Source organism: Schistocerca nitens, chromosome 7, assembly GCF_023898315.1.
Source record: "Schistocerca nitens isolate TAMUIC-IGC-003100 chromosome 7, iqSchNite1.1, whole genome shotgun sequence".
Taxonomy (NCBI): Eukaryota; Metazoa; Arthropoda; class Insecta; order Orthoptera; family Acrididae; genus Schistocerca; species Schistocerca nitens.
Window position 1 is genome coordinate 247598238 of NC_064620.1, and position 21305 is coordinate 247619542.

A 21305-nucleotide genomic window follows, 5' to 3' on the forward strand; every position below is an offset into this window, starting at 1 on the left:
TATGCTTGACTGATATTAAACGTTTTCGGTAACGTTCGGGTCACAATTTGGCAGCTATCCCTCCTAATCTTTTCATCATCCTCACTGGGAAGTTTCAAAATGGCCTGTTGTACCCCAGCTATCACATTTCTAAATGGAGCTGTCCCAGGTATTGATTCACGGTTCAGACCAATCGAGAACCAAAACCGCTGAGTCTTCCAGGATAATATCCGTGAAATTAATCACGGTGCGTCGACATAGTGCATTCCCTTCTTGCGGTTTGGCCTCGAGACGAGTATACTTCTTCATTTGGTGAACCTTAGCTTGTTGCTTGTACTAATCAACTAGCACCCAGGTGACACTATCTACCCAATCCCAGGATACTGTTGAGAGTTTCGAAGAGATCTTTTTGATGCAGTTCCCGTCGTGTATAAAATAACCTCTCTCTCACCAGCGCTACACTTGTCTGTCGTTTATTCCTGTCAGCAGCCGCAGAGTCATATGATGTTTATATTTAGCAAACATTCGGACAATTTTCTTGTTACGCCGTCTCACTAAAGAGGCTATAATGCATAGAAATCTACTTCCCTTATTACGTAACTTGTTAAACTCATTTTGTCGTTTGCCATTTCTTCCACGTATAGGTACCAGATGCGATTTGCCAGGCTTTCCCGAAGGATCTATTACAAATACACTTCTCGGGTTTGCCACCGGATCATGTTGCTCGAAATCCAGAATATTTCATCGATACAACTTCTCATCTACAGGTGATGGTAACTGTTGTTGTCACTGCTACAAGACGCGACTGACGCTAATTGTACGAAGGTATCGTAATTTAGCAGGGCAGGAGAAGGCAACACACGTGTACGGGAAGACTCTAGCAGTGGGAGGAGAGCGGCACTCTCAGGAAGGCAATACGTATCCGTACCGTGGACAGTCTTATCAACAGGGATGAAGGTTTTCAATTAAGCGCCTCTTGGAATACAGAAATGGCTGCCATTGAATTAAAACAGGAGAAACAACAACTTCAGATTCATGACTCGACGCAGCTCATTCCGGAGATTTAATTCAGCTTTTAACCACAAGAGAGATCAATTGCACTGTCATTGCCCACAGAGTACGCGCGGAAGGTGTTCTTTGGCTCCCCGCAGGAGGCGCTGTGAGCGCCGCTTTCCTCCAACTGCGACCGTCTTCCCGCACACCCATGTTGGCTCCTCCTTGACTAATAAATTTAGACGTCGCTGGGCGATTATCTATATCGACGAAATATTGTGTGATTTGCATAATATGATCCGGCGGAAAACACGAGAATAGTATTTGCATCAGCACTGCACAGATGTGCTCATGCTGTACCTATTAAGAAATACAGAGCCTGACTAGCGTACTTCAAAACCTTAAGTAGCAACACTACGTTAAAAACACTGCTCAATGCATAGCATCGATACGCTACGGTCGCAGGTTCGAATCCTGCCTCTGGCATGGATGTGTGTGATGTTCTTAGGTTAGTTAGGTTTAAGTAGTTCTAAGTTCTAGGGAACTGATGACCTTAGAATATAAGTCCCATAGTGCTCAGAGCCATTTGAACCATAGCATCGATATAAATTATGTGAAAATAACAACTGTACCAAAAGAGTAGAATCATAAACAGATCTCTAGAACAACAGAGAGATCCGAACATGCACTTCTTTTCATCTATTAATGTTTCAGATTCAAGCCAGAGGGACCTAAGAACGTCGGTAAACTAGCAAAACAATTTGTTCCTAGTTATTTATTACACAGAAACAAAATTAGCTCAGTGAGCATTCGCCAGCACATTGCAACCTTCATTTGATTGTACAGAAATTTGCGATCCATAAAATGCAGTCAGCGGAAAAATTTTTCTTTTTTCTTTCTTTGGTTGTCTCTGTTAGAACTGAATGAACCTAGCCTGTCAACGATATGCTTTGTACCAAAGACACTGTGTTATTTTTGCTGTCAGTAACTTAAAAGTTCCTGCGAAGTATCCTGAGAATTGTCTTTTTACGCGTACGTGTCAAAAAATATAACCCACTGGATGATATTATTTCGTTTTGGATACATGTGAAACGCCCGCCATAATATGCGTCCAGGGATGAAATACGGTTATTGACAGATCTGTCGGTTCCCTTGTCAGTAGCAATTACTGCGCATTGATATCAATTTGAAGTGTGCGTCTCCACTCTTGAAGATATTGTATTTTAGAAAATTTTGAAAAGGGAAATTAAGTGTCACACTACGTTTCCACAACTGGCTATTAAAATTGCTACACCACGAAGACGACGTGCTACAGAAGCGAAATTTAACCGACAGGAAGAAGTTGCTGTGATATGCAAATGATTAGCTTTTCAGACCATTCACACAAGGATGGTGGCGGTGGCGACACCTACAACGTGCTCACATGAGGAAAGTTTCTAACCGATTTCTCACACACAAACAGCAGTTGACCGGCGTTGCCTGGTGAAATGTTGTTGTGATGCCTCGTGTAAGGAGGAGAAATGCCTACCATCACGATTCCGACTTTCATAAAGGTCGGATTCTAGCCTATCGCGATTGCGGTTTATCGTATGGCGACGTTGCTGCTCGCGTTGGTCGAGATCCAATAAGTCTTAGCAGAATATGGAATCGGAGGGTTCAGGAGGGTAATACGGAACGCCGTGCTGGATCCCAACGGCCTCGTATCACTAGCAGTCGAGATGACAGGCATCTTATCCGCATGGCTGTAACGGATCGTGAAGCCACGTCTCGATCCCTGAGTCAACAGATGGGGACGTTTGCAAGACAACAACCATCTGCATGAACAGTTCGACCGACGTTTGCAGCAGCATGGACTATCAGCTCGGAGACCATGGCAGCGGTTACCCTTGACGCTACATCAGACAGGAGCGCCTACGGTGGTGTACTCAACGACAAACCTGGGTACCCGAATGGCAAAACGTTATTTTTTCGGATGAATCCAGGTTCTTCAGCATCATGATGGTCGCATCCGTGTTTGGCGACATCGCGGTGAACGCACATTGGAAGCGTGTATTCGTCATCGCCATACTGACGTATCACCCGGCGTGATGGTATGGGGAGCCATTGGTTACACGTCTCGGTCACCTCTTGTTCGCATTGAGGGCACTTTGACCAGTGGACGTTACATTTCAGATGTGTTACGACCCGTGGCTGTACCCTTCATTCGATCCCTGCGAAACCCTACATTTCAGCAGGATAATGCACGACCGCATGTTGCAGTTCCTGTACGGGCCTTTCTGGATACAGAAAATGTTCGACTGCTGCCCTGGCTAGCACATTCTCCAGTTCCCTCACCAGCTGAAAACGTCTGGTCAATGGTGGCCGAGCAACTGGCTCTTCACAATACGCCAGTCACTACTCTGGATGAACTGTGGTATCGTGTTGAAGCTGCATGGGCAGCCGTACCTGTAACGCCATCCAAGCTGTGTTTGACTCAATGCCCAGGCTTATCAAGGCCGTTATTATGGCCAGAGGTGGTTGTTCTGGGTACTGGTTTCTCAGGATCTATGCACGAAAATTACGTGAAAATGTAATCACATATCAGTTGTATAATAATATATTTGTCCAATGAATACCCGTTTATCATCTGCATTTGTTCTTGGTGTAGCAATTTTAATGGCCACTAGTGTAATAAAATGTTAAATAAAATAGATATCTCGTTTCTACTACATGTAAAGCATTTGTAACAATGCTAAGTTCTCTCTGACATAAATTTATTTTTTCTCCGTGATACATATTGTACTTAAATGTACAACAACACGATATATATTGTTTTGTTTCGTGTTTTTCATGGGTTATTAGATTCGTATGGGTAATCTGAAAACTTTCTAAAATACTGAGCTAAATTCATATACTATAAATTTTGAACGCCATTTCGCATTTACACGTATGTGTTCTCACAACTGACATGAGGTTGGTTGCGGTTTTGTACCGAATTTTCTTCGTAGCTTCATTTGTTGTCGCTTTTAGTAGCCTGAATACGAAGTTGTGGATCAGGGGTTGACAAAAATCACAATTTAGGTTATTGTCACACTGTTTATCTTAAGCTTAGAGTATTAACTTGATGGCATGTTTAGTTTCACATTAAATCGCCTGACTGTAGCTTAGAGTTATGGACTTATCTGCGAGTAGATTTTGAGCGTACCATTCTTAATTGATTTGTAAGAATAAATTGAACACCGAATAGATTTCGTTTATGTAAGACCTTTTTTTTTTTTTTTGATTGATGGTTTGAAAGACTCCGGCCATTCACTTGCGTAATAAAATGGAACACCTGCACCCCTTCTTTCGATGTTATTTTTATATAGCTATCAGTTTCGGAGACTAATACACCACTTTAGGCTTTAACTGACGCTGCGGGGTCGGTGGCCAACATCTACGCACTGGTCTCTAACCATCAAGAACGTTGTTATAGTCCACGGAAACCAGTGCGTAGATGTTGGCCACTGATGGGCTTCGAATTAACCCCCTCAGTGGCAGCCAAGGCCTGAAGGTAGCGCTGAATCAGCGAATCTGGTAGCTGTATAATAAATAACATCGAAAGAACGCTGCAGGTGTTCCGTTTTATTACATGAGCAGATTTTGAACTTACTGTTCTTAACTGTTGTATAAGAGAAAGTTGTATAGATAATTAGGTGTGTACTTTTTAAACAGTCTCTCGTCCGTCTTAGCTTGTACTTGTTACCCATTTTTCTACTGAAATTAATTTTCTTGTGTCCTTGACGAAAAATTGCCTCCTGTCGTCACTGCACTCACCAACAGAGTGCAACTCGTTGTGGTTTGTAATAACAGTTTAAGTCTATACCCCGCGTCGCTGTGGCTCGTGCTTTGCTTATTCTGTAAATCTGTTACAATGATTCAGAAAATTGTTTTCTCCATTTACAACATGTTTAAAGCCATTACACAGTCCGAAAATGCCTAGAACAATTATTTATTTTGTTTTTATATGCCCTTTCGCATAGCGACGTTCCATGGTTGTTCGTCTGTGCCACTGAACGATATGCAGCCGGAACATTGCGCTTCCCCTGAGTAGATCAGAAGCAAGTTCTGTACTGTGACGAAAGGTTTAAGGAACACTACACTACCGGAGCAATGTTGGACCTTGCAATATTAACAGGAGAATACCTGTTCAAACATCCTGCAGCCGAGGTACATTCACCGCACGAACTTCAATTTTTACACTTTTTACTCCACGGTGTAGGTAGTGAAGAGTCTGTAGAGTGTTTGGTTTGTAAAGCCTTTCCTACGACAGAAAAAGTTGGGCGTCCGCTTCACCAAGCGGAACACATTCGTAGCCTTCCCGCAAGGTGAATTTCGGCAAACACTCAATTACAGCGCAGGTCATTCCCTTTTTCAAGAGGACACATGTACGTAAACATAGGTGTTACATCGATGGCGTCAATCTGTTAAATAATTATAAAGCATCTTCTTTGCCCACGTATTATGAAGATTTAGATGAGCGAAAACCTCCTCTGCAAAAACCAACATGTAATCGCAAACAGGGGTCTTCCGACACTTTGCTCGCTCTGTTTGTCCATGAGATTCACAGCGTCATAGAGATCAGCTATCATCAGGTTGATACCGTGTTCCTCGACATTTGACACTGCCCCGCACTACGTTTAGTGGAAGAAATAATAAAAAATAAAAAGAGCTTACTGAGAATCGGACCGCATTAGTGACTAGACCAAGTACTTCCTCACAGTTAACACGTAGCTCTTAAAAGAAAAAAAAATCGACTGATGTAAAGAAAATACCACGAGTACCCCAAGGAAGTGTGACAGGACCTTTATTGTTTTCAGTATACAGAGTGATTTCTTCCACTGCGTGCAAACTCTAGGGACTGATCGATGAGAGGATACGGAACAAAGAAGGCCTAATGAACTTATTTTGTTCCAGAGAGTGCTGTCTAATACACGTTGTTCTATGCAGCCACAGTTACAGTATACGTAGCTTCCTCCTAGAGGGTGGTACTGTTCCTCATACGTCATCTAAATTATGCCCTAGCAGATTTTCCTGCCATAGTAATTGGATTCTCGTGTCTCTTGCTGACTCACCTTGTAGTGGATGTGATACAGCGTTGTACGCAATGATTCCCTATTCGAAAAGAGAGCTTACCGGCGTGGTGATTACTTACTGAAAGGCAAATGGCAACGGGCGGCGGGCAGCAAGGTTGCATTAGGAGACCTATCCCCGCCGACAACAACCACAGCATTCAATGTTTGCAACAGCGTTTCGCCGTTTTTCTGGGTAGGGTCGTTACAGGAAGCAGGAAATCGTGAAGGACGTACCCAAAATTTTCGGACAGCAGACTTGGAGAAAAATGTGATTAACGCTGTGTAAGGCGACCGCCGTGTCAGTACCGGGTAGTTGGCACGGCAGTACAGGGTAAGCCAGACGACCGTGTGGAACATTATCCATGACAACTGTTACTACCCTTATCACTTACAGCCTGTGTAGGGCTTACTGGCGATAGACTTTCCACATCGGGAGCAGTTTTGCTATTTGTTCCTTCACCAGGCAACCACAATTCCGGGATTTGTATCATCTATCATATTCGCAGATGAGGCTACCTTTACCCAGAGTGGTATCTTCAACTTTCGTAACAGTCATGTGTGGGATAGGATGCAGAACCCCCATGGTGTGATGACAGCGAATCATCAGCATCGGTTCAGTTTGAATGTGTGGGCCGAGATAACTGGCGACCCCATTTTGGGACAAGTCTTCCTTCCACGTCGCCTAACAGGCCGGAAGTATCGACGTTTCTTGTGCGTGACTTTGCCTGCCTGCTAGAAGATGTGATGTTGAGATCTGAAGGGTTATAGAGTAATGTGGCTGTTACATGACGGTGCTCCAGCCCACTTCGCCGTTAACGTCCAGACGCATCTCAATCGTGTCTTCCCTGGTCGATAGATCTGAAGAGGGGATCCCGTTGCATGGCCTGCTCGTTCACCGGATCTCAAGCTGTGCTATTTCTGGTTATGGGGCCATCTCCAAAGTATAGTTTATGTGGAGCCCATTACAGATGTGGAGACACTGGAGCGGCGCATTCATGCTGACCTTCACGCTTTTCGGATGCAGCCTGGCCGATGTGAACGTGTGAGACAGAACATGCTACGGCGCGTACACACATGCGTTAATGGGCATGGAAACCAGTTTCAACACATACTGTGCCTGTGGCTGCATGGTACGGTGCGTGTTAGACCGCAGTCTCTGTAACAATGTGTAAGTGAATTAATAGTCTCTTGCATGCAAACTATGAATCTCCGGACGTAAGTTCATTAGACCTTTTTTATTCCTTATCGTCTCATAGATCAATCCCTAGAGTTTGTACGAGTTGGAGAAAACTCACCCTGTGTATATAGGGTTCTCAAAAATTCAGTCCTACAGGGATAACGAGTGAAGTATTCCTCACTCGGAACACTTTCACAAGACTATGTTTATTTGAATAAGTAAACTTCGAGCACAAACAGTATTCTGTTCCTGATGCAGTGCACCAAAAGAAAATCGACGTTTGCCAGAAATTATTCGTAGTAATGTGAAGGAAAATGTCGTCACAAACGATAATAGATTCTTGAGAGCATAGATTACCATTCCTTGGCCACTGAAAAGTCTCTCTTCGAAACAAAGTACGTATTCAAGTTTCTATCTCGCAAGCAGCACGACTTGTCCACCGCGCAGAACACCAAGGCTCGGAGCACATATCGCGGGAACACAGCCGTTCGGGTGGCGAAGGCGTCGTCCGATCCGCGGCGGTTTCCAAACGGTGACGACACATCAGTCGCTGGCTGACAAAGACGGAACAGGCTCTAGCCGGCTACGAACGGGCTGAAATACACGCTCGACGGAATGTTACAATTTTCCTATTGGCTATCGAACTTACGACAGATGCAGTGAGAGGTGCTTATCTGGAACGACCCCTGTTGCTCTCCTCTGGTTACCAGCAGGCTGCCGGCCGGGGTGGCCGAGCGGTTCTAGGCGCTCCAGTCCGGAACCGCGCGACCGCTACGGTCGCAAGTTCGAATCCTGCCTCGGGCATGGATGTGTGTGATGTCTTAAGGTTAGTTAGGTTTAAGTAGTTCTAAGTTCTAGGGGACTGATGACCTCAGAAGTTAAGTCCCATAGTGCTCAGAGCCATTTGAACCATTTGAACCAGCAGGCTCTGTGGGAGCTGAGACGGATACCGCGGAAACCAGCCTGAACGGAGGGGTCGAGCTGAAGATAATCCACTGAGAGTAGATGCGTTACCGGTTGGCGGCATCGTAGGCGATGCCGAGAGACACGCCAACGACGGAGACAATAACAAATATATTTTGTGAAGGTACGCTGGTGGTTATTGTGTGATTGAGAATAAAACGATGCTAAACGTTCTTCATTGCTTTATTGTCCTGGTCACTATTACATTACAACAAATGTTGAAAATGAGCACATTAACCTTAGCACAGAGCCGGTGTCGACGTATCAGGGAGTTACATGCTCGCTGGAAAATTCATGGTGTGTTCTGTATTTGCGTTGTAGCTGCAAGAATTCTTGCAACTAATTCCGCCTTCGAGTCAGCCAGGGAGGAATACATCTTGGTTTTCATACAGACCTATAGAAAGAAGTCTAGTGGGGAGAAGTCCGATGATCTTGCAGCCAGTGTACAGGTAGTGCCCGTCGATCAACTAATTGCCGAAAGTACTGGTTGTTACTGCTAGGGCTGGTTCTGCAGTGCGCGCTGGAGCCCCATAGTGCTGAAACCAATATCCTTCTTCTTCCTTCTGCCTTCATCCCCACCGTAAACAAAGGCATGTCTCGCAGTTCTCCCCATGTGTAGCGCTCCATATTGACACTGCAACGGTCAAGCAGACACTAGTGCTACCCGCTATTTACTGACTCAGTGTCGAAGAGTATTACGTCACAACATACCACGTATCTCTCTCTAACATTTGGTGTAACAACGACAGATAGAATGTCTTATCTGCTCCACTCGCACATTACCTACACATACTCAATGCTCACGCAATACAGGTTTCTGACACGTCGTTGTTTTACAAAATGTATTTGCTTTTGTCTCCTGTATCATACCTATTAGTTTGGGCAGAAAATTTTTGAATACGCTGTATAAATGATCTAGTGGACAATATCTGAAACTTAATGAGGCTGTTTGTAGGTGAGAAGGTTGTGTATAAGAAGGTTGTTGCTGATGGGGTCTTCAGTCCTGAGACTGGTTTGCTGCAGCTCTCCATGCCACTCTATCCTGTGCGAGCTACTTTATCACCCAGTACCTGCTGCAACCTACATCCTTCTGAATCTGCTTAGTGTATTCATCTCTTGGTCTCCCTCTAGGATTTTCACCCTCCACGCTGCCCTCCAATACTAAACTGATGATCCCTTGATGCCTCGCAATATGCCCTACCAACCGATCCATTCTTCTAGTCAAGTTGTGCCACAAATTTCTCTTCTCTCAAATTCTATTCAATATCTCCTCATTTGTTACGTGATCTACCCATCTAATCTTCAGCATTATTCTGTAGCACCACATCTCGAAATCTTCTATTCTCTTCTTGTCTAATCTATTTATCGTCCACGTTTCACTTCCATACGTGGCTACACTACATACAGATACTTTCAGAAGCGACACTTAAATCTATACTCGATGTTAACAAATTTCTCTTCTTCAGAAACGCTTACCTTGCCATTGCCAGTCTACATTTTATATCGTCTCTTCTTCGACCATCATCAGTTATTTTGCTCCCCAAATAGCAAAACTCTTTTACTACTTTAAGCGTCTCATTTCCTAATCTAATTCCCGCTGCATCACCCGATTTAATTCGACTACCTTCCATTATCCTCGTTTTGCTTTTGTTGATGTTCATCTTATATCCTCCTTTCAAGAGACTGTCCATTCCTTTCAGCTGCTCTTCCAGGTCTTTTACTGTCTCTGACAGAACAACAATGTCATCGGCGAACCTCAAGATTTTTATTTACTTAATTTATAAGGAGGTAGTAACACCAAAAGACGGAAGCAAATTGCAGGAAGACCGGCGGAGGACTGATGATTTGAGCCAAGGCTAGCAGCTGAGCATGAAAGAATGAATGAATATCCTTGGTAAACTTTCCAAGTTTACTGTACTCTTCATGCACACTACACCATCCGGTCACCTGGCGGTGGATTACAGCAAACTGCTATGCCGTAACACGTTATATCATTAAAATATTTAATATCTTTTATTCTTTTTTATCTCTATTTTAGTGGACTACTTAACTGGTTAAATTACGTAGAATGTGGCAAAATGGCGGCAGATTAGGGTAACGTGAGTACAACATGAAAGTACTTTGTTATGTTGATGACGCAGCTCATCCTTACTTCAGCATATGGTTTACGGCACAACACCTGTTACATGTTCTATTCATCCACACAACAAGATCTTAATATGTTTTTTGTTAACTGAACGTGCAGGACTTGGAAGTAGGTCGTCTTATGAACAGGATGCTGTGACCTGTTAATCAGCCGGCGTTCATATGCAGACGACAATTGTTGCATTAGATCGGTGATACCTTTTCGTGAATGACAGGTATGTCAAATTTGTTTCATTTGCATTATTCCCATGTAAAGACGTGAACACTAAACTCCACTTTTAACGAATTAACGGTTAGTGATAAGTAAATGTCACTGTAAACTATGTAAACTGATTTATATTGCTTGTTTAATACGAGTGTCCCGTAACTTTTTTTTTATGTATACAGACTAGTATAATTTTTGATAGCTGAGCAAACACTGTCTGGCCGGCCGAAGCGGCCGTGCGGTTAAAGGCGCTACAGTCTGGAACCGCAGGACCGCTACGGTCGCAGGTTCGAATCCTGCCTCGGGTATGGATGTTTGCGATGTCCTTAGGTTAGTTAGGTTTAAGTAGTTCTAAGTTCTAGGGGACTAATGACCTCAGAAGTTGAGTCCCATAGTGCTCAGAGCCATTTGAGCCAAACACTGTCATTTGTTATTGTAATCGAAGATTTATAATGCAGTGTATACAGATGCGCATTAACAGTATAGATTGTGAGATGCGACGCGCCGTTGATTGTGGGCGCGCGTACGGATACAAAACAGGACACTACCATAATCAGCTGTTTTCTTATGGAACTATCTCCAGCGCTATTCCTTACGAGGAGAACACGGCGAATGCTATAACCAGATTTCCCAGAGACTTCGATCAGCAGAAGAGGACTAAAACTAAGCGAATACGTGTTCAAATGGTTCAAATGGCTCTGACCACTATGGGACTTAACTTCTGAGGCCATCAGTCCCCTAGAACTTAGACCTAACTAACCTAAGGACATCACACACATCCATGCCCGAGGCAGGATTCGAATACGTGTCTCCGGTTTTCCGTAGATACTCGAACGTTCATGAGAAATGGGTGGTCAAAATCTTCAAGGTGCCCTATGTGCCTTTTAACGAACAAATTGTTCAACCGAAGCGGTTGCGCAGTGACTAGCGTCGCGGCTTCACAGTTCTGCACCTCGTGTACGAAACATGGTCATTATTTCTAATTTCGTTTTTCATTTATCTGCCGATGTTTATAGAAGATTACTACAGGAATATTCCCCAGTGCATATTCAAACAACGTTCTCCTTATTCGTCTACTAATTGTATTCGTGGTGAATGAAGAAAAAAGTAAGTAAATGTAAAAGTAATTTAAAATCGTTTCCGGTGAAATTCCTCTAGTCTATCATTGTCAACTGCACGTGCTAGTTTTCTAAGCATTGATCCGTTATATGTGTTTTGCTGCGAAATTATTGTCAACGAGTTAAATTTTCAGCAATGTTTCTTTCCAGAGTGAGATTCATACGGAGAAATACCACTGTGCCTGCATTTTCGCAGTTTCTCTTGGTGTTCGGAATTTCTATGTTTCGAATGTTTCTGCGATCGGTATCACCAAAGGGAATGCACCGAATCTCTCTGAAGAATAAACATAAGAATAAAATATAAGAATCAATACAAGAATCGACATAAGAATGAAATGTAAGAATCTGAGAATTTAAAAAGATGGTAACCTATGAAAAAACCATGTGCACATATATTATTAATGCATGAGACTTATTGTAAAACACAGTTGTAATTTCATAATTAATATAACGCCCTTGTGATCCTTAACTTGACAACAGATATTCGTGTAGTTACCTACGGACATGGGTACACAGATGGAAGATATACAATAAAATAAACAATAATCGGATTTCGAATACAGGACACGAATGTGAGAGGCTACGACGCTAGCCACTATGACACCAGTTGAGCTCAGCTTATTATGTGCTGAAAGCCGTCTACATTAAGTTTTTTTTCAGAAACGGTCGAGTATCTACGGATAAGCTGCGGCACATGTTCGCTTATTTCGGCTCCTCTTGAACTGGGCGAAGTTTGTGGGAAATCGGCTTATGACACTGCTTGTTAACCTAGTTCAACTGTACTTCATGACTAGAACTACACTGCAAAAATGGTCTAACAATCCATGTGACTATGCACCACGCGTATATTACTTACGTGCGGATGGACTATTGCCTAACCAAGCACTATTACCGTAGGCATGTAACAGTTCAGTGAACAACCACTGATGTTTCAAGACTGTATCGGCTGTTTTTTTTATTTTTTCTATTTTTTATTTTTATGTGTTCTTATAAAAGTTTTGTAATTTAGTTTCAGTAGGGCTGGCTTTCTAACTCGAAACAAGTGGCCAGCATAATAAAAGCAGCTGTGACGGAATTACAGTAAAGAATTTGTGTCCTCATTTCATGTCGGGAATACGTAAACCTGTGACAATTTGTGCTGCCCTTCACTTTATACGTTCAGTATCCCCTGTTAGTCGTACACAGTATGGGTTCCATACCCCATATTCTAGGGTGCATCGCTCGAATGATCTGTAAGAAATCTCCTTCAAAGACCGATTTCATTCCCCTAGTATTCTCCAAGTAAGTCGAACTCTCTATTTGCTTTACCTACGATTGAGGCTACTAGTTCGTTCCATTTCATGACCAAATGACTTTCTTCTATTGCTCCATAATCCTTATTTTATGGTTCACTCAAATCAGTGATGAGTGGTTTTGGTTCCGTTCGTGTTGTTTATGTGCTGACTGGGTTCGCGAGTGTGGCATTCTGTTCTACAGTGACTTTTGCAACTGTTGTTATCTTATATTTTATCGCAGTCCTTTTCACTGAACGTCTGTCACGATCACTCAACACACACTTTCGTCCACGTTTTGGGTTAGTGGATGATGTATTCCTGCTTTCCCTGTTTGCGGTATGAATCTTGGATACAGTGCTTCTTCAAACACCAAACACTTCAGGAGCACCCACTGTACGAGCACCAACAATCTGCCCACGTTAGAATTCTCTTAGCTTCGACATAATGCACTCACAACTACACAGAACAATGACTGACGCTTGCAACGTATTGCGAAGACTATACAGGTGCCGCTCGTGGCCAAATACAACTGCACTCGTTAGTAATATCATCATAGATTACAAAGGTCTTTTGTTTTGTGAAGTGCACAGTTTTAAATTTTTGAACATTTAAAGCAAGTTGTGAATCTTAGCGTCACTCTGAAATCTTATCAACATCTTACTGAATGTTTGTGCAGTTTTTGTCAGAGAATACTTCAGTGCAAAGAAGTATTCATCTGCGAAAAATCGAAAGTTACTATTAATACTGTCTCTTTGGTAATTAATTACAATACAAGAACAGCAAGGGTCCCCATACTCTTTCCTGTGACACAGCGGAAGTTCCTTCTACATCTGTCGACGACTCTCCATGCAAGATAAACTTGCGTCCATCCCTGTCCTTTTCAGTCTCGTCTCATACCGCATCTGCGCACCAGGTCGTTTCGTCTTTCCAATTGTGGAAACCAAAAATGGCTACTCGACGCCCGGTACTGTTATAAGCCACTATCGCGAGGTATTACTGTTATGTGCAGTTGCCGGCTACAGGGTATTGACTCTTAGTTACGCAGTCGACATATTTCTCAACGTTGTCATGAGATGACGCATCATTTGAGACTCCGGTAGCTTAGTTTTGCAAGTTGTAGATGGAGTTATTGTAGTTGACATCAGTTTATTTTCATTTGTGGAGGAACACAGGCGCGTCTATCGTCGCTGCGGTTTATCAAACCCCACCATGGTAGTGAAATCTCTTTTCTCAAAAATGATAAACTGAAATTTTTGTATAAGTTGTGTTGTATGTACTGTATGAGTCTATTAGTGATAACTAAGTTGTTCATTAGGTAGTTTTTAACTGTTAACATCCCAGAAAAGTAAGGAAATATCGCTGCAGTAAGAAATTTTCGTCTGAAGCTTCAGTTGAGGATGGGAAGATATAACGCAAATGCCAATGAAACTTTCCCTAAAAAATTTCATCACAAAGTAGGTGCGTGATATACCATAGAATCTAGATCGAAAGAAAGGAAAACTAAACATCGATGCCTTGTGAGCAGTAAATTTTTGCCCTTAGAACACAGTGTTCCAACGCGTGACATGTGTTTCAATCATGAAGAAGACACTGGAGGAGTATTCTTTGCTGCTCAAGTTACGTGTAAGCAAATTAATCATCACAACTAAAATGAGGACAATATACACTACTGGCCATTAAAATTGCTACACCACGAAAACGACGAGCTACAGACGCGAAATTTAACCGACAGGAAGAAGATGCTGTGATATGCAAATTATTAGCTTTTCAGACCATTCACACAAGGTTGGCGCCAGTGGCGACACCTAAAACATGCTGACATGAGGAAAGTTTCCAACCGATTTCTCATACACAAACAGCAGTTGACCGGCGTTGCCTTGTGAAACGTTGTTGTTACGCCTCGTGTAAGGAGGAGAAACGCGTACCATCACGTTTCCGACTTCGATAAAGGTCGGATTGTAGTCTATCGCGACTGCGGTTTATCGTATCGTGACATTGCTGCTCGCGTTGATCGAGATCCAATTACTGTTAGCAGAATATGGAATCGGTGGGTTCAGGAGGGTAATACGGAACGCCGTGCTGGATCCCAACGGCCTCGTATCACTAGCAGTCGAGATGACAGGCAACTTATCCGCATGGCTGTAACGGATCGTGCAGCCACTTCTCGATCCCTGTGTCAACAGATGGGGACGTTTACAAGACAACAACCATCTGCACGAACAGTTCGACGACGTTTGCAGCAGCATGGACTATCGGCTTTGAGACCATGGCCGCGGTTACCCTTGTCGCTGCATCACAGACAGGAGCGCCTGCGATAGTATACTCAACGACGGACCTGGGTGCACGAATGGCAAAACGTCATTTTTCGGATGAATCCAGGTTCTGTTTACAGCATCATGATGGTCGCATCCGTGTTTGGCGACATCGCGGTGAACGCACATTGGAAGTGTGTATTCGTCATCGCCATACTGACGTATCATCCGGCGTGATGGTATGGAGTGCCATTGGTTACACGTCTCGGTCACCTCTTGTTCGCATTGACGGCACTTTGAACAGTGGACGTTACATTTCAGATGTGTTACGACCCGTGGCTGTACCCTTCATTCGATCCCTGCGAAACCCTACATTTCAGCAGGATAATGCACGACCGCATGTTGCATGTCCTGTACGGGCGTTTCTTGATACAGAAAATGTTCGACTGCTGCTCTGGCCAGCACATTCGCCAGATCTCTCACCAATTGGAAACGTCTGGTCAATGGTGGCCGAGCAACTGGCTCGTCACAGTACGCCAGTCACTACTCTTGATGAAGTGTGGTATCGTGTTGAAGTCGCATGGGCAGCTGTACGTGCACACGCCGTCCAAGTTCTGTTTGACTCAATGCCCAGGCGTATGAAGGCATTTATTACGGCCAGAGGTGGTTGCTCTGGGTACTGATATCTCGGGACCTATGCACCCAAATGGCATGAAAATGTAATCACATATCAGTTCTAGTATAATATATTTGTCCAATGAATACCCGTTTATCATCTGCATTTCTTCTTGGTGCAGCAATTTTAATGGCCAGTAGTGTAAGTGTTCTTGTCATTTGCCTTAGTTTATTATCAAACTTTTCAGAATCTTAAGGAAATAATACTGTCATGGAAAAATAAAAACTTTTTGTAACTGATACATGTTGTCAAAATTCATTAATAGTTTTTCCACTAATATTTCTAGCGAAATATATTTTTTCTGTTTCCGATTATAAAAACTGACATGGGGTTACACAAATCCCACCACGCTAATAATATTAATTTAGTTGACTACAGTAACGAAGAGTTGACATTAATTTGGCCAATTGCCAAAGGAGCTTGTGGGGAGCGGGGAGCCCTTGCTCCCGTTACGGGCTGAGGAGCCGTGCGGGGCAAAGAAGTCCCGCCCTCATCCCGCAGCGCAGGCTCATTAACCGGTGTTTCTTAACGAAAGGAGGAACCATTTAGAGAGGTAAAATTTTGTAAATCCTTTTTGTGATTTAAATGAAATTGTTTCACATTTTAACACCTGTAATGAAGATCGTAACGGTTACGCATACATATCGCAAGCAAAGGGAACAAACCAGTAGCATCGCAGACAACAATGACTTCCTTACACTGTACTGTCAGCTAGCTAACATTGGCTGCAACGAAAAACAAATGACCAACAGCAGAAGCCTTCAGACACGAGTCGATCCAGATCTGCGGAGTTGATCGGCCAAATTACAATTAGCGCACTGTAGTTCCTGTGGAACTGGTCTGCCAACTTACAGTTGGCGCACCGTAGTTGCAAAATGGCGACTCACCCTCGTAGAGCCAGTCGGGCACGCCGTTGCTGAGGACGCCGGGCACGGCGGTGTTGGTGACGCGGTAGGACTGGCCGGAGCGCGGGTGAGGCCGGTAGTAGACGTCGTAGTCGTAGACGATGACGAGTGCGTGACCGCGCGGCGCCCACGCAGCGTGCAGCAGGAAGCGCTGCTGCTGCGACTCCTCGGAGGGCGACGTCGGTGACAGCGGGAACACGTCCCTGCGGCAAGCGGTAGGGCTTGTAGTCACACACGACAATGTACTCGTAGAATCTGTGGAAAGCTGCGCTGATCCCTAGACAAATGTTGATGAGATTTATGCAGAAATGACAAGTTACGTTAAATGTAGAGACGTGCACTTTTCAAAACGCCCAAAAGTAGTATCCTATGATTAACATCAGTGAGTTACAATTGGAATCAGTAAATCTGGTGTGGGCAAATTAAATATTATTTTCACATAGGCTCAGCTTTAGATAAAACAGGTGGCTGTATTCAGATCAATGGTAAAATGCGAGGAAAATGCAGTCAGTCTACGAAGGATTCTGCTTACAGTATGCTTGTACTGCGCAGTCGAGAACCGTCTCGAATGTAGTAGACGTCTGGTGCTCATATCAAATCGACCTGAGAGTGTATGTTGACCGTATAAAAGATGGGCATCATGAGTGGCTACACTTCTGTCGCAAAAGACTGCGTTACTGAGATAGTGAAGACCTGAACTGCTAGACGTGGAAAGGTAGATGACAACTGTCCGCGTATACTAACTTACAAAGTTTTAAGACTCAGTATTAAATGAGAAATAAATACACGGTGTGAATGTAGGCTTTCCCGGTGTAAAATGGCTCTGAGCACTATGGAACTTAACTTCTGAGGTCATCAATCCCCTAGAATTAAGAACTACTTAAACTTAACTAACCTAAGGACATCACACACATCCATGCCCGAGCGTAGCGGTTGCGTGATTCCAGACTGTAGCTTCCTGGTGTATATTGCTGATGAAATCTTGTCGGGTTTCCATCCTGATAGCTGTATCGAAAATCCGCGACGTTTCGATGAGTGTCATTCTCATCATCTTCTGGCGAAGTGTCGATGGACTGCGGCCGTCATCTATATATAGCTGGTCAGCGGCCGTCCCTCCCCACCTCTCCTACCGGCGCTGGGCCGATGGTGGGGGTGGAGGGTGTGGGGAGGGGGAATCGCGCGGAGCATGGCGACGCCGGCCGTCTGCCGCGTTAAGTCTAGCTTAGAGTCGCGAAGCGTTAGCAGCTGAGCACGGTCTCGGCGTATAGCTGCTATTGCAGGGTTCCACAGCGAACTTAAATGGTAGCCCTCTTCCCTGTTGACGAGATTATCATGTTATCTTATTTCGACTGATTCCTTGATGACGCTCTTCCAGAAGCCACTGGCTCGGCAAAGCATTTTCGTTTCTTCAAATTGGAAGGTGTGTCCCTCACCGAGGCTGTGCTCAGCCTTGGCCGATTTGTCATTGTACCCCAGCTATACGCATCTAATGTGTTCCTGGCAGCGTTGCGAGATGCAGCGTTGTGTTTGACCAAAGTACTGGAGCCCACATTCGCACGGTATAGTGTCTAAGCTAGACTAACGCTGCAGACGGCCAGCGGTCCCCCCCCCCCCCCCCCCCCCGCCGCAATCGGCCCAGCGCCGGTAGGAGGGGTGGGGAGGAACGGCCGCCGCGCGCCGCTGACCAGCTATATATAGATGACGGCCGCAGTCCATCGACACTTCACCAGAAGATGATGAGAATGACACTCATCGAAACGTCGCGGATTTTCGACGCATCTACCCGGATGGAAGCCCGAGAAGATTTCATCAATAAATACAGGGTATTCGGAAATTCTCTTTACTAGTTTCTAGTACCTGTAGACGGGAGCGAGTACATAATATCTGAATAGGAAACCAGGTCCCGAAACGTACTGTTTCGCTTTACAACGGTTTCAATTCAGGTATGTAAAGTGCCCACGTGTGCTGTGGGAAAGTTAAATTTACGAGACTCCTGCAGAGACAGAGGAAATTGTACTAGCACAAGTTCTGGCCGAAGCACTAGAATTTGAAGAGAAACAAGGTGGGATGGAGTGTGTGTGTCAGAACATATCTGTACCAACTTTTGGGTCGACATATCGAGTCGATGTTATTGTGCATCTGTACTGTTCTGTACGTACACTACGCTGGGTTCTTCTTTGTTCTGGAAGAATGTAAACACACAATGTTTAAGCAGTGATACAAAACATGTGCTTAAGAGATAAATGGATGTCTCGTTATGTTTCCTTTCGAATTGTTATGTAATAACTGTACCGCTTCGCGCCTAATTCAGTTCCTCAAGCTGAAGTGGATTAGTTAAAGATCTGAACCGAAACCAACGTAGAACGGAAACGGTATGTTTCCAGTCGAGTATTCCTATTCATAATATTATGTACTCATTCCCCTCTACAAGTCCTAGAAGTTTGCAACAGGAATTTCGTAACACCCTGTATACGGCAAATCGTTACGTAATGCTAACGTATGGACGCTGAAGACAAAATTATACTAAATGCATTACGCACAGAGTCATTTAAGAACTCATTCTTTCCGCGCTCCATATACGACTGGAATGGGAAGAAACCCTAATAAATAGTGCAACGGGAACTAACTTCTGCCACCTGCTTCACAGCGATCATAACTGCAAATGTATAAAGGGGAGATGGAAAAACGTAATTAAACTGTTTATTATTTAAAAAATAATCACCATAACTGTTAATTATTATGCCCCACTGTGAGACAAGACAGCCATTATGTTCATGGAAAAACGTTTGAGGTTGTCTACGGAACAACCATTGTACCCACACGCGCAAATCGCCGGCCATCGATGTCTTTTTTCAGGTCTTCAAAAGGGTGAAAAGAGCATGAGGAGTGATCGCCACAATTAACGCGCAGCGTTAGTTGGACGTTCGCAATAATTGAAGCGCACCATCGAGTTCGAGCGCCCGGGAATGTTAACGTACGGCATTATTCTGTTACAGGATAATGCCCCACAACATGTTGCTATAGTTGTTTCGACTACACAACAGAAATTTCTCTGAAAATCCCTTCACACATTCCCTATACAATCACGATCTCTCCACATGTGATTCCCATATTTTTTGAGTTCGGAAGAAAGACATTCGTCGCTGTCGATTTGCTGCGGACGAAGAGGTGCACGTCTGGGTAGAATCATGATTCCGTAGGCAAGCGCAAACCTTTTTCTATGAGGGCATTGCCGGTCTCGTTTCACAGTGGGATAAATGAGTTAATAGATTTGGCACTTGTGTTTGAATTAATAAACAGTTTACTTATTTTTCTCGCATTTTTATCATTTTCATTAGACTGCACCTTACTGGTACACAAACACCGACAAGGACAGGTAGAGAAAGAGGGGAGAGTGAGCGAGTGTGTGTGTGTGTGTGTGTGTGAGAGAGAGAGAGAGAGAGAGAGAGAGAGAGAGAGAGAGAGAGAGATAGTTAAACGGAGAGATGCAGAGACAGGGAAAGAGTGGAAGGTGGCTGTCAAAACCAACTTTTATATTTTTTTTGTAGAGGTTGGTCTTGCAGTCTCGTGTATGTGCTGCAGAGATGGTTTTCCATGCAGTCCATTTGGAAGATAATGCGTATGGTGGGACAGTATTTATTTTATGTAATCACCAGCACCCTTTTCTTATCCAGTACATATCACAGAGCAATCTCTCCAAGTATGAATATGTGGCCGCATGTTTTTGAATCTATCAGTGAGAGAAAAAGAGGTTCTGTTATGTTGTCTGGTAGTGTAGCGCCAATCTTGCTAACCTTCTCCAGAAAGATCTAGCAAAGTACTTATTTTCGTGTCAAAGCGTTCCCGGTAATTTCTCTTCGAAATATTATCATGGAGTACCGCCCTTCTCCCATTAGTAAGAAGATTTATCTTCGAGCCAACCGTCATGCGCTGCGCGTTTAGGACATTTGACAAAGTTTCATTCACTGCAAACGACAGCGTTTCCGCTCTTCCGTCTCCAGGAGCCGTTGGATACCCTCTCTTTCTTCTTCCTCTTCTCATTTTCTTTTTCAAGCAGTTGGTCCCCACGGCATGCATCGGCCACTGGTCGGCACCTCAGAATCCTCAATCTTCGGCCGGACGCTGATGCAGTAAGCATGATGTTTTTCTCTTCAGTATTTTTTCCTGTTCTGGGTAGTGAGAATAGATACTCGTTTTGGTAAAGAAACTGCTTCATTTATTTCATTAAGCATTAGGTGGTGTTTTACCATTAGAATCGGGAAGTTCTTTTTGATAAGTTGTCGTGGGTTATGTTTGAATTAGATTTATGCTTTGTTCATACGAAAATGGACCATCTGCTATGAGCACTAGCTTCCTAAACTTGAGAAACACTTGTAGCCTATTTAAGTACGCATAACGATGGCTGATATGTATTTGATTCCTTGGTATAAGTAAGGTGATGATTTCGGGTTATGATCCTCATGCCGAACAAGAAGTTTGTATCTGTTCGGTCTGAATTATAGCCTTCAGCGATTAGCTCGTAATC

The 21305-nt window shown here is 43.8% G+C and overlaps 1 protein-coding gene across 1 annotated transcript in view; it reads right to left on the minus strand.

The window, feature by feature from the left end:
- LOC126195557 (dipeptidyl aminopeptidase-like protein 6) overlaps positions 1-21305 on the minus strand; it is a gene marked incomplete at its 5' end in the record, with an annotated part of 453479 nt that overhangs the window by 137088 nt on the left and 295086 nt on the right. Inside the window, one exon of the mRNA XM_049934181.1 lies at positions 16763-16983. Coding sequence (XP_049790138.1) covers positions 16763-16983 — 221 coding nt within the window. The remainder of the gene's footprint in view (positions 1-16762; positions 16984-21305) is intronic.